The 12,863-nt window shown below is 26.7% G+C and overlaps 3 protein-coding genes across 3 annotated transcripts in view; 1 reads left to right on the forward strand and 2 right to left on the reverse strand.

Moving 5' to 3' along the window:
• The window catches only part of LOC149876555 (uncharacterized), a 345,360-nt gene that overhangs the window by 177,868 nt on the left and 154,629 nt on the right, over positions 1-12,863 (reverse strand). The gene's annotated exons all lie outside the window — the stretch shown is intronic.
• Positions 1-12,863, forward strand: part of LOC149876579 (uncharacterized) — a 295,309-nt gene that overhangs the window by 67,952 nt on the left and 214,494 nt on the right. The window lies entirely within an intron of this gene.
• LOC149876583 (uncharacterized) lies at positions 9,637-12,790 on the reverse strand. The gene is made up of 6 exons (XM_090075240.1): positions 12,562-12,790; positions 11,975-12,193; positions 11,301-11,381; positions 10,711-10,952; positions 10,015-10,174; positions 9,637-9,821 (listed from the first exon to the last, which is right to left on the reverse strand). The coding sequence occupies exons 1-6, from the start codon at positions 12,755-12,757 to the stop codon at positions 9,637-9,639; spliced, it is 1,083 nt and encodes a 360-aa protein (XP_089931366.1). The 5' UTR covers positions 12,758-12,790.

The following is a 12,863-nucleotide window of genomic DNA, read 5'->3' on the forward strand; positions in this document are numbered from 1 at the left end:
CATAGATGATAAGTCAACAGTTTGCATATTTGTTAAGTAAGGAAAACTGGACTTAGTTTTCACATTTTTTACTTTGATTGACAGTGCAATAGCTGTTCAATCAGAACACATAGACTACGTACGTAAATTATAAGCATACTAATTAAATTACTTACTAAATAATTAAAACAGAGAAACCCAATCAATATGTAACTTTTTTTCCACAACTTTAGATTTTCATAAGATTTTTTATAAGATTTCTTAAGAAATATTCTCTCTATAAGGTTATATAAATTTTATTTTGCAACTTTATTTAGATTTTTAATTACAATTATTTAAAAAAAAAAGTTCAATTACAAAATGACTGCCTTTTTAAGTTAAACGCGTTAATTAACCATATAATTAAATTTATTTAATTAATAGAAACAAAAATATTAAATAAATTAATTAATACAATTAACTACAAAGATGAGGAGGTAAAGTAAAAAATATCAGCCTCTACAATTTTTGGTACAAAAGAACACATCGTCAAACGGATATTTTTTTTGCAAGCATACAAAACACACCCAGCTTTGCTATTTTAAATTTAAGAGGAAGCTTGGAACTAGAATTGTTAAGAATTCTTTGAATTCGCTTTTCACCTTTGAAGGCGATTTCGCCTAAATTTCAAACATTTGACGCAGAGAGTTCATTGATGTTTGCTTCAAGAAATTGAGTCTTGGATGTATTGAATTTTTTATTTATGTTATCTTTAGTAAAAGGAGCTACTTTGAGCATAGACGCCGAAACCACGGGGGCAACAGGGGCAGTGCCCCCCCCCCCCCCAGAAATTTACACTAATGATATATTATCACGGATTATCTCGGCGCGAATAGATATTCTCGCCCTCATGATAATCCGTGATAAAATATAATTAGTATAAATTTCAGGGGGGAGGGAGGCACTGCCCCTGTTGCCCCCGTGAACTCAGCGCCTATGACTCTGAGTTTTGCAATTTTTCATGCACTTCTCTCGCTTCATCTGTTTCTAACGTTTGATGAAAGTACAGTGCCAAGCTTTGCCTGGTTTACAGTTCATAAATAAATTAATACTTCTTTACGGGTCCTACCGAAACCGGCAAATTCAATAAGCATTTCAGCTTATGTTAATTCAGTAAGAGTACTTAAAATGGTGGCTGTGCCAGTATCAATAGAGCTTGCAGGGTTCTTTATCCTGAATGATAAAGTTGTCTTTAGAATGTCTTACATAAGTGGATGCCTTGCATAATTTTCTGGTCTATGTAATTCCTTGTTTTTTTATTTACCATTGTGTGCACCTTTCTTTATTCAGAGTGAGCAATTTTTTTTAAGCTACTAATTTACGTGGGTGGCACATATTTATATATGGACTTGTTGCATAACTGAATTTAATAAATAAGTGTGAAATATTTTTATAAATATATATAATAAGTAAAAAGTGTGTTTAACTAAACAGAAAACCTTTTTATTTCAGTTTTTCTTCGTATCTTTCTTCCGAAAACTAGCAAAGTTAATTCTGAAAAAAGGGTCGTCTTCAGCAGAATTTTTACTGCAAAACTACATTTAATGTTTAGCGCTGAATGTTTTTGTTTACGAAACTGAAAAGTCAGCGAATAAAATTTAAAACAATTTACTCAAAGGAACTCTTTTTAACTCATGTTAAAATTTTTAAATAGCTTTTTTCCGTATGATGGAGCGAAAAATTCTATACATTAATGTGAAAAAAAAAAAAAAAAAAAAGATTCAAAACGTTTTTCCCTTTAAAAAGTAGTTCGTAAAAACTAAAAATGCCAGTTGTAGAGTTTTACTTAACGTTTAATTATACCCGCTTTTATTCTCCTTAACTGAAAAACTTTTGTGGTCAAAATATTCAAAGGAATAAATTGAAAGGATTTAAAATTAAACTGAATCAAAAACTTTTGATCGCAACGAACTTCTTTAAAAGCTATTTAATTTAGACAACGCATGATGCTTGGTATTTAAAAAGTTATGGCGTCCTCCTTGTTGCAGCTTTTCTTAATTCAATCTCTTAATTATATATATTTTTTTTTTGATTACTCGAAAAAAAAACTTTTTTTTCAGTTATTATTTTTTAAGATTACTTAAATTTTTTATTTTAAATGCGACTTCGTGTTATTATACTTCGTGTTATTATACGCGCGTAATTTATACAATGTAATGACTACATTACAATGAAATATTTGTTCACTCTCTGGCCAAATTCACCCGTGGCGTCTGTACTTTTTGGAAGGTCGTTTTTTTCTCCGCAAAAATTAATGCATTGAATTGAGAAAACAAACGGGGTGCTTTCGTCGAATGTTTTCTCTATTTTTAAATCAAAAAATTAAAATTAGTCATTCGATAAATATCACTATTATTTTATGAGAATGTTACAAAAAAATAGATAATTACATACAGTGATGATATAAAATGCAACGAGCCATATTAGTGTTCAAGAAAGACGCTGAAGATGAGCACATAATATACTTAAACGGAGTTTCATTGAATAAGTTATGGAGAAGTGACATTGTATTTTACACAAAAAGTTATAAAGTCAAAAACTTCAAAGAGCTTTGCGCAAAATCTCACTGAAACTACAAATGATGTACCTAAGCATTGATGTCAATTCCAGTGAACATTGCCATGAGTTAGCCCTTCCCCTTTTTTGTTAAACTATTTTATAAAAGCAAATTAATAAATTTCAATCGAGCAGACGTTGAAAGGTGAGTTTACATGAAAGCTCAGAATTTCTCCGATATAGATCACCTTATATGGCTTGATAAACTGACGCAGAACTCGTTAAAAATCTTACCAGTGTTTTTTATTTTCAAAGTTCATAGGTGTAAATGTTAGTTGTTAACTTTTATATCATTATTTTTTGGTCACATTTAGGTGCTTTTTAAACTATTTCTTTAATATTATTTTACGCATACTACTTCTATCATTATTTTTTGAAATAAAACTTTGCACAACAAGCTATTTGCTTTTTACTTTATTTTCTACCTTAGTAAACGAACTACAATGACTTCGTTGCGTAAATTGCGTAAATTTCTCGTACAAATCGATGAGATCATCAACATAAAAATCTAATAGTTCTCCAACATTTTAAATCGATAACAATATCTTTGAAAATCTGTTCGTGTATGTAAAAATGTTATAAAACACAGGTCATTGCAAATGGTATTCAATTAAAATATATAATATCCTTTATACGATGAAGACAGTAAGAAATATATTTTCAAAAAGAAATAAAAATACACTTTTACATAATTTACAGTAATCACATAAAAGACTTAAAAGAAATGTAAGGAGCAAAGATTGCGCACAATTATAAAAGAATATTGTTGATCCTAAACAACTTTACAATTTAAGGACTGAATTTAGCAATAAAAGTGAAGAATTTAGATTTTCCTCAAACTCGACATGCAAGTCGTGAATATGACCCGAAAAATGTTACACATACTTCAAATTCAACATAATGTTGACTTTTGACATACATTCTCTAAGAGCATTTCTGCATATTTTTTCAAATAAAAATCAATTTTCCTTATACTGCAACAGTTTTTGATAGGTCTTATGCGTTGACCTTATAGCGCATTTCAAAGATAAGGTAACTAAGCGAGTAAAACAATAAACAACTATATTTTCAGAATGTCACCCTAATGTATATAATATCACCTCTGGCTGCTTAGACGATTTCGTGCGCTGACAGGTTTTCTACGCTGACCTTATAGAGCGTTTCGAAGATAGGTAACTTAGCAAGCAAAACAATAAAAAACCATATTTTAAAAATGTCACCCTAATGTATTTAATCTCACCTCTGGCTACTAAGGAGGTTTCATGCGCTGACATTGCAAAGCATTTCGAAGATGACTAACTAAGCAGGTGTCAGAGCAATACAACCTTTATATAAATAAATTAAACTAAAATTTTTAAGCAAACATTCACAAAATTTTTAAGTTAAAGTAACATCTTGTCACGCAAATGGAAACTACAAATATGGTAAAACTTGAGTTTTTATTTTTTTAATTCATAGAAAGCTATTTCAGGTAATTATATCTAAAATCGGATAGTGATTTTTTAAATTCATTTATATTATTTGGTAATTTAGTTTGATTTTTAAAAATCTTGAAAAATCTCATTGTTTTAAAATTACAAAATCTTTCCTTTTTCCGTCAATATTCGAATATTCAAAAATCAATATATTAAATATTACTACTGATCGCTCAGTATTGATGGACAAGTAAGGTGATTGATATAATGTTTTGTGTTTAAATAAAAAATATTACAAAAAACAGGTGATTCTCTAATAAAATGTAAAATTTTATATATATATATATATATATATATATATATATATATATATATATATATATATATATATATATATATATATATATATATATATAACACTGGATGTGATGATAGGGCGACAGTGTAATTTTGTAAGTTTAAGGCGACATTTTTTTTTTCGTTTTATTTTTATCATTGATGATTATATCTATAGAATATAACTCAAAGGCATAAAAAAGGTTGTTTTTATCTTGTTTTCATCAACAACGGCTGAAATTTAAAAGATATAAAATATGCTGTCGCCTTAAAGTAATACAAACACTAATTGAACATTAAAGCGACTTGTCTATGTCGCCCTAATAGCCTTTTAGGTTTTCGAACCTTTTTCATTCGAATCGCTATTTAATTTTCACTGAATCACTTCTTAAATAAAAGTTTCTTCAATTTAGAACTATTTTTTTTAGTTTTGCTAATAATTATTATTTAAATTTTACGACATTTGTTTTTAAAAAATATTTGGCTTTGTTTAAATGACAATTTGAAGCATACGCAGCTTTACAAGTATGTGTGATCAAATTTATTAAACAAACAAAACTAATTTTTTTAAATAAAAATAACTTAAATGTGTGAGAGAATACTGTTAAACTTTTCTGCCTTTTTATTAAACGGGGATAGTCTTTTGCTGGGTTGCTTTCAGCGGAGTAACTTAAGAGTTTTCAACTCCCACCCATTTTTTTCCCCCCATCTTTTGAACAATTACCCCCTCCACCTTTCCTGATGTTCCCGTTATCCACCCGAAAATGTTTTGAAATCTTCAATTATTTTTTCCAGATTTTCATCACATGTTTCATTCTGACCAAAAAATATAGCTTTATACTTAGAGGAGCACATTCATTAGAATTTCTCCATCCTCCTCACTTTTAAACATTTTTATTTTATGATCGTTTTTACTGCAATTAAGAGAGAGATCCTTTATGTGTTAGTAAAAGAGCTTTCTGCACTTGCTCATGTGAAAAAAACTAAAAAGGCAGTTACTCTCACTCAATGTTATATATTTACTAGATGACTAACTCGCGCTGCCGTTATGAAGCAAATTTTTTTTTGCTTCATAACGGCAGAGCAAAATAAAAAATTTGCTTCATAACGGCAGCGATTTTCTGCGGGCAAAACAACCAGCAATGTTGTTTTGCCAGCAGAAAATCGCGAAATGATAAAAAACAACCAACAGATATTTTTGTCGGTTTGATTAGAAAATATGTTTAAGAATTGGTGAAAATGTAATTATTTTTTGAAATTTTGCAGTATTTAATGCTTTGTAGTTATAGTTATTTAAAAGTAACTTATACGTTACTTTTGATTTGGTGATATAAATAAATTTCGTTTACATTTTTCTATGAATTTTATGCGGAGTTAGATATCTAGTTAATATAGATCTTTGCTCTCATTTCATTTCCCGATATTTGATGTAACTCGTTGTTAAAATTTTTTATCCTGAAGTTAAACTGAATTAGGAACCTTGAATGTATTTTTTACCAGAATTTTAAATAAACAAATTTAAGTGAAAAGGAGCCTAATAAACGTACGTAAAATTTGCAAATTTTTCAAATGGCGTCTGAAGATTGCCGTAGTCCTCGCTCATTTTAATTACGCCACTGTGAGTTAGTTAAATCGCTGAGTTTAATTTTAAAAAAAAACAAAAATGTTATATTTCCTTCAGATAGTTTGTAATTTTAACGCATCTGAATACAAAACGTTTTTCGTTACAATTAAAAGTGAAATAAATTCATAACGGCGTGGTGTGAGCTAAAAGTGGTAGTTACATTAAGCATTATAAATTTTTATTTCAGTTGTCATAGCTTAAGAAGTTTCGTTAACTGAGTTTTCGCTTCGAAAAGAATATACTCATGATGGGGGTTTTTTAGAAACTCGTTGTAAAGTCAGAAAGTGTTTCTTAATTTGTTAGTTCCCTGAACAGCTCACATCACAGATATTCACTTTTTTTTTTTTTTTTATTTTCACTTAAAAATTGATAGTTTGACAATTTCTTGATCATGAAATATCAAAACCTAGACGTTAACTACATTAGAAGAAAAAAAAGTTAATAACATGTATATCTTAAGATAATTTCATATAATTGACGCTGAGCACTGGTTATTTTTCTTAATAATGGATAAAGTTTCTCGGATGGTCAGTAAAAAATTTAGTCTAATAGATGAATTTATTTATGTTATCTTAAATGTTACAAAAGATTCTGCTCTGAGCAAAAGGTACAAAAAAAGTGTTTCTGTCCATGACATGCTGCTTTTGATTAACAACTAAAGAAAAAGGTTTTCTCATTTTGACTTTCAACGCTATTATTCGTGTTACATCCGCCAGTTACCAATCTTGTCACCTTGCCTAACCCAATGTTTTTCTCTTGTATTTTGTTTTGTGCTTTTATCTGCTAAAAAAAACAAAAAATACTAAACAGTTACTTTTCTTTTCATATCCTACATTTTATCTTGAATTTAAAAGTATGTAAAATATAAATAAACCTAATAATATCTATTGGAAAATATTGGAAATTATTTAACAAATATATTTTTTTCAATTTTTCTAAGCTTACTTTTAGTTTCTGAAGTTTTTTCCAATGATCACTAAAAGATATTATCTTCCCAACACATATATGAGACTAAAAAAAACTGTAAAATCAGTAAAAAAAAATTTGAAATATGATAAAGTAGAGTAAAATTAATTTTTCAAACTTTTTTTTAATTTGACAAAAACTTTGGTTTTCTTTAGATCTTAAAGATTTTTTTAAAATTTAATTATAACTCTCAAAATGCATCTCTTTCATTGCAATTTAACTTATGATATGCTTTTGGACATCAACAGTTTTTTTTTTGTATTTTTAAAGGTTTAATGGTGAAGTTAAGAGGAAGTAGAATAATAAAAAACCTGTTCACTGTGCCTCAGTTTTCATTCAGAAAATAGAATTAAATACTTAACAAGCACTTGCTTTACTTTCATATTTAGCTGCATATTTGGTTATCTTTTTATAATGATGATCAAGATATTTTCTTCCTAACACGATATATGGAACAGATGTGCTTATTAAATCTAAAAAACAAAATACTAAACAAAATACTAAACAAAATACTAAAATTACAACATAAGGCAGAAATATTGAACAAGATTGAACTGATGAGCCGTCAAGTTTATATATATATATATATTGTTTATCAGTCAAAAGAAATATACTTTATGAGTAGAGATTATATGAATTAAAACTTCTGATATCTTATTGGGTAACTATTTTGGTATTTTACAAATTTAATTAACATTTTCAAGATAATTATTTTTTAAAAAAAAACACCTGTTTTTCTTTTGCCTTTTTTTTGAATAAATTTTTGAAGATTTTGAAATTTGTTTTATATTTTTGTAAATAGTATATTTTTATAAATTGTATAATTGTACGCTTTTAAAACTGTATTATTATTATAGAAATGGTACATAAATTACTGAAAATGAAAAATTCTCACTAGGATTTAAAAAATCATCACATGAACTTTACCCCATTTGTTTCTGAGTGTAAAAACCCTTTGTTTATTTATGCTTTCTTAAGTTTTTGTTTGTTCTGGAATTTTTTTAACTGGTGGATTTTTTTATAGTACCAAATGCTACTTCCACAGTTTCAAACAACAATGTCTTCTAGCTGAAAAATGTTTTTAGCATAAAATAACTTTAAAAAAACTTTTGGTATTTTTGGGGGAGAATTAATATTGAATTAAGTTTAACACTTAAACTTGATTCCATTATGAATTTAATTATGTTTAACGTTGTATAACAGTAACTTTTATGTGACTTTGTTGAGATGCTACAGGTGCAAAACTGAGATTGTTTATATACAACTGAAGAGATGTTTTCTTGCAGAATATGATGGTTAAAATTTATATTAGAATTGTTAAATATCTAGGAATTTGTTAAAAATTGTTGAAAAATTGGTACCGTAAAATGAGGTGACTATGGCCAAATTTAAAATCTTTTTTTTTTCAAAATTTAATTATAAATGATTAATATATTGATATAAATTGCATTAGGTGTGCACAATGTCAAAGAAATAAATAATTAAAATAAAAAACAAAAGTTTTATACCTTTTACCCAATTTTTTCAATTTTTACGGTGAGTCAAAGTCACCCCTATAGTGGTGGTGACTTTGGCCACCTAAAAGCAAATTATAATTATGGATTATTCGTTTCATAATTTACATATTCACAGATACATGGATACAAGGTGATATGTTTTTAAGGCAAAAAAATATTAAAAACAAAAGCTTGAAGCTAATTTACACATTTAATTAAGATATAAATCACACAGAAATCTTGATAATATTTAAAACTCAAAAAACTATGCATCAATCATCAAACTATAAATGCTAGAGTTATTTAATAAGTTATCTGTAATTATTTGCTGTTCAAGAGTGGATACCTTTGTTTTTTTTGCAAAAGTCATTTTTTTTCTTTTTCTTACTTGTATTTATAGCTGCTTGCATATTAACTACATCAATTGATGATACACTTTTTCCTGGGACAACAGAGACTTTATGTCGCTTTTTATTAAGGGGTATATGATCATCACCTCTACCCAGCTAGCACTTATACGTTGTTAAAACATTAGAACAATGTCGCGCGGAGCGTTGGCCCAACGTCGGTTGCCAACGTTGTTTTTATATCATTATGGTTACAAATGCGACGTCGTCAACAACAAAAATCCAACGTTGGAACAACATTTATTTTAAGTCGGTACAGTGTAGGATTTTCGTTGGCGCAGTGCTGTATATAATGCCTATTCAACGTTGTATTTTATGCTGATCCAACGTTATATTTTATGTTGTTTCAACGTTGTATTTTATGTTTATTAAACGTTGTATTTATGTTGATTCACCGTTGTATTTTATGTTAATTCAACGTTGTATTTTATGTTTGTTCAACGTTGTATTTTATGTTGATTCCACGTTGTATTTTATGTTTGTTCAACGTTGTACTTTATGTTGATCCAACGTTGTATTTTATGTTGATCCAACGTTGTATTTTATGTTGATCCAACGTTGTTTTGTATGTTTATTCAACGTTGTATTTATGTTGATTCAACGTTATATTTATGTTGATTCAAATTTGTATTTTATGTTGAATCAACGTCGTATTTTATTTTGATTCGACGCAGTGCCGGTTTTAGCACTACCAGCGCCCTGGGCGTCGCATTCTAAATAGATTCTATAGATAAACCATTTAGCTTAAAGGCAATACTTATATACAGAAAGAACACCGTTTAACATGGTAAAGATTATATTATTCAAAAGAAAACAAATTATGTATCACTAGTCTCATAAAAATCATCGCTTTCTTGTTCATTAAGGATTTTTTTCTTTAGTTTTTTCCTGTTTCCCGCCCTCCTTCCGCTATCACGATCGCATGCATATCTCAGCCATTGTTTTATCACCTCTTCAATATCCGCATCGGTTGATTTTACTGCTTTGTTAAGATGGACAGCAGCTTAAAGTAAAGACAATACCAAATAGTAAAAGTAAAAACAATATCAAAGTTAGACTAAAAAAGGTAATACTTTAATGAAGTTAATAATTATTTTTAAAAGTATGCCTTATATACTAAAAAGTATGAAATAATTAAGTAGAAAAATAAAAGTATATACTGATATCTCTAAACATAAAAAAACATAGTTATATACCTTTTATAGCTTGTGTTATTTGCAAGCTCTTAATCCCCATCTTACCCCCACGTCCTGCAAAATTTAATTTCATTGCTACTTTGTTATCAAATATCTTTTTTAAAATATTTCTTGTAGTAGAGCCACAATCCTTTCCGCCAGTAGTTCCAAGATACGTTTTCTGAAAAGATTAAAATTATATATTTTATTTACATATTTATATAATTTTATATTTTATATACAAATATATTTATAAATATATATAAATGGTACATTCATAGACTGATTTAGGGAGAACCCGCAAGTGATATATATATATATATATATATATATATATATATATATATATATATATATATATATATATATATATATATATATATATATATAGGAGAAACAGCTTGTTGAAGATAGATAAGTCTTTTTACTAATTTATAACTATATATATATTTATAAATTAGTAAAATCTTCTAAGTATCTATCTTCAACAAGCTGTTTCTCCTTTGACAGGATCATCAGGAAGCTTTTATACATATTTTATATACTTTACTCGCCACAATCCATATAAAAGTGTCATCCCCAAATAAACTCTTATAAATATAATAATATATACACACATAAACAATATAATAAATATATTATTAATATTATAATGTATATATATACATGAGTTTGTATTTACTCAAATTAAATATTTTTAAAACATTCTTAGATTACCAAAGCGGTCCAGGTATCCCTGCAACCAAGTTTTTCTTCTAAATCATTAAGTTCTTTTTCTGTTTTAATAGGCAACTTAATGCCATCTGGTAAATCAGTAATATCAACATGTACCATATTTCGCATAGTATTTAGGATTGCTTCTTGTGTTTTTTTAATTTCATTAATATCAACCTGAATTGAAGCAAGACGAGATAGAACTTTACTTATTGTACCACTGGTGACTGAACCTGATAGTTCTGCTAAAATATAAAACAAAAACATAAACTAAGACATTGACCAGTTTAAACTAAATTTAAGTTGTTGAAAAAGGTAAAGAAAATATAATAGTAAACTTAATAATATACAAAAGGAAACTGTTCTTGTGCTACTTCTAGAACATATAAGACAAGAGAATGTCTTAAAGTTTTCAATGTAGTATAAGCAAAAAGATAAAATGGAGTAAGAAAAATTTTAAATAAAATTTTGATTTTATCAAGAAAATAATCTTTTTTTGTTATAGTGAATGTTTACAGACATTCGGTTATAAGAAATAAAAAATTGGTAAAAAAAGATCCACCCTATCATGTATGTAATCAAAATTTTATTACCTACTCCTGCAACACTGACTGAGTCAATATTATTGATATTTTTCTTCTTTCTTTTACTTTCTTGTAAATCTGTAGTATGGACTTTAAATAAATAAGAAAATAGAGTTAATTAATAATCAGATAATAAAGTTTATTTATATAATTATAAGATAATATAATTATAAAATAAGAATACATTATTAAATAATAATTAATTTATTAGTTTATAATTATATCATTAGATATTAACTAAATTAGTAGATAACAATTATATTATTAAATAATAATACAATTATCAGATATTAATTATATTATTAAATAATAATATAATTATTAGATATTAATTATATTATTAGCTATTAATTATGTTAATAGATAATAATATAATTATTAGATAAAAAGTTAATTACTAGATAACAAATTAATTATTATTATAAATTACATAATAAAATAATTATATATTAGATAATAATTAAACAATTATATAAATAAACTTTATTATCTGATTAATAATTAATTCTGATTTCTGATTTATTTACTTCTTATTTAATTAATTATATTATTAAATAATAATATAATAATTAGATAATAAATTAAGTAATTATAAATTTAATTAAAAAGTATAAAACTATAAAATTCAGTACAAACTGAATTTTATAGTTTAGAGATCTAAACTGATTTAATAATTAAAATACCTTTGTCAGTTACAGCAACTAAACCTGTCATATGTTCCGGAATTGAAGGATATGGTACTGTTGGGCATGACATTGGCATGAAACTCATATGAGCAGCTTCAGCAATATGTTCTACAGAACTTTTTCGTTTTCTGTCAAATTTTTCAGGACTTTCAGAATCAAGAGCAGATGTATCCAATTCAGCGTTATGAAGATTATTTCTGGCTTTTTTGTACGTTTCTTTAAGTAAATTTAAATATATTTAAAATAAAAGAAAATAAAGTTTACAAAACATGTTTTAAAAACAAGCAAAATTGAATATGAGCTTCAAAATTCCAATTTATCTTTTAATATAAATATATACTTTCAATTTTAATGCTAGAAAACTTTCTTGTTTAAAAAAATATAAATAAATTCTTAGATTAATTTTAAAAAAATATTTTAAAAATAATTTTATATTGGCTTATATTTTTATAATGTCTGCAACAAACCACTAACATCAGTCTAGTTGGAAAAGTTATATCTTTTGTTAAGAAAAGAAAATCATAATTGTGCAATAGGTGTTAAAATAAACTGTAAACATTTTAAATTTATGTTTCAGTACTTACCATAGCGTCTTAAAACTCGAGTATTAGTATGACACTCCCAATTTTCTTCAGGCATTTCTTTATTTTTAGTGGCAGCTTCTAATCTATTTGCCCTATATGGTGGCCAATAACATGAGCCAGGTTCCTTTGAAATCCAGCTAATCGGTACTACTGCTACTGAGTTTTCTTTTTCAAAATAAACTATAGCATATTCCATATTATATTATTGATTTCTATTACAAAATCAAATGCATAAACATTATTAAAATATAATTACCTAATTAAAAAATTATACATTTACTAATAATATACTGAAATATATT

This window comes from Hydra viridissima, unplaced genomic scaffold (assembly GCF_058129835.1).
Source record: "Hydra viridissima isolate aposymbiotic clone 2 unplaced genomic scaffold, HvirCarnegie_v1 scaffold_19, whole genome shotgun sequence".
Classification (NCBI taxonomy): Eukaryota; Metazoa; Cnidaria; class Hydrozoa; order Anthoathecata; family Hydridae; genus Hydra; species Hydra viridissima.

Coding starts and splice junctions, on each gene's coding strand:
- LOC149876583 (XM_090075240.1), bottom strand. CDS start 12,757: ATGGAATATGCTATAGTTTATTTTGAAAAAGAAAACTCAGTAGCAGTA. Junction 12,194..12,561: donor TCGAGTTTTAAGACGCTATG/GTAAGTACTGAA, acceptor ATTTACTTAAAG/AAACGTACAAAAAAGCCAGA. Junction 11,382..11,974: donor AGTTGCTGTAACTGACAAAG/GTATTTTAATTA, acceptor ATTTATTTAAAG/TCCATACTACAGATTTACAA.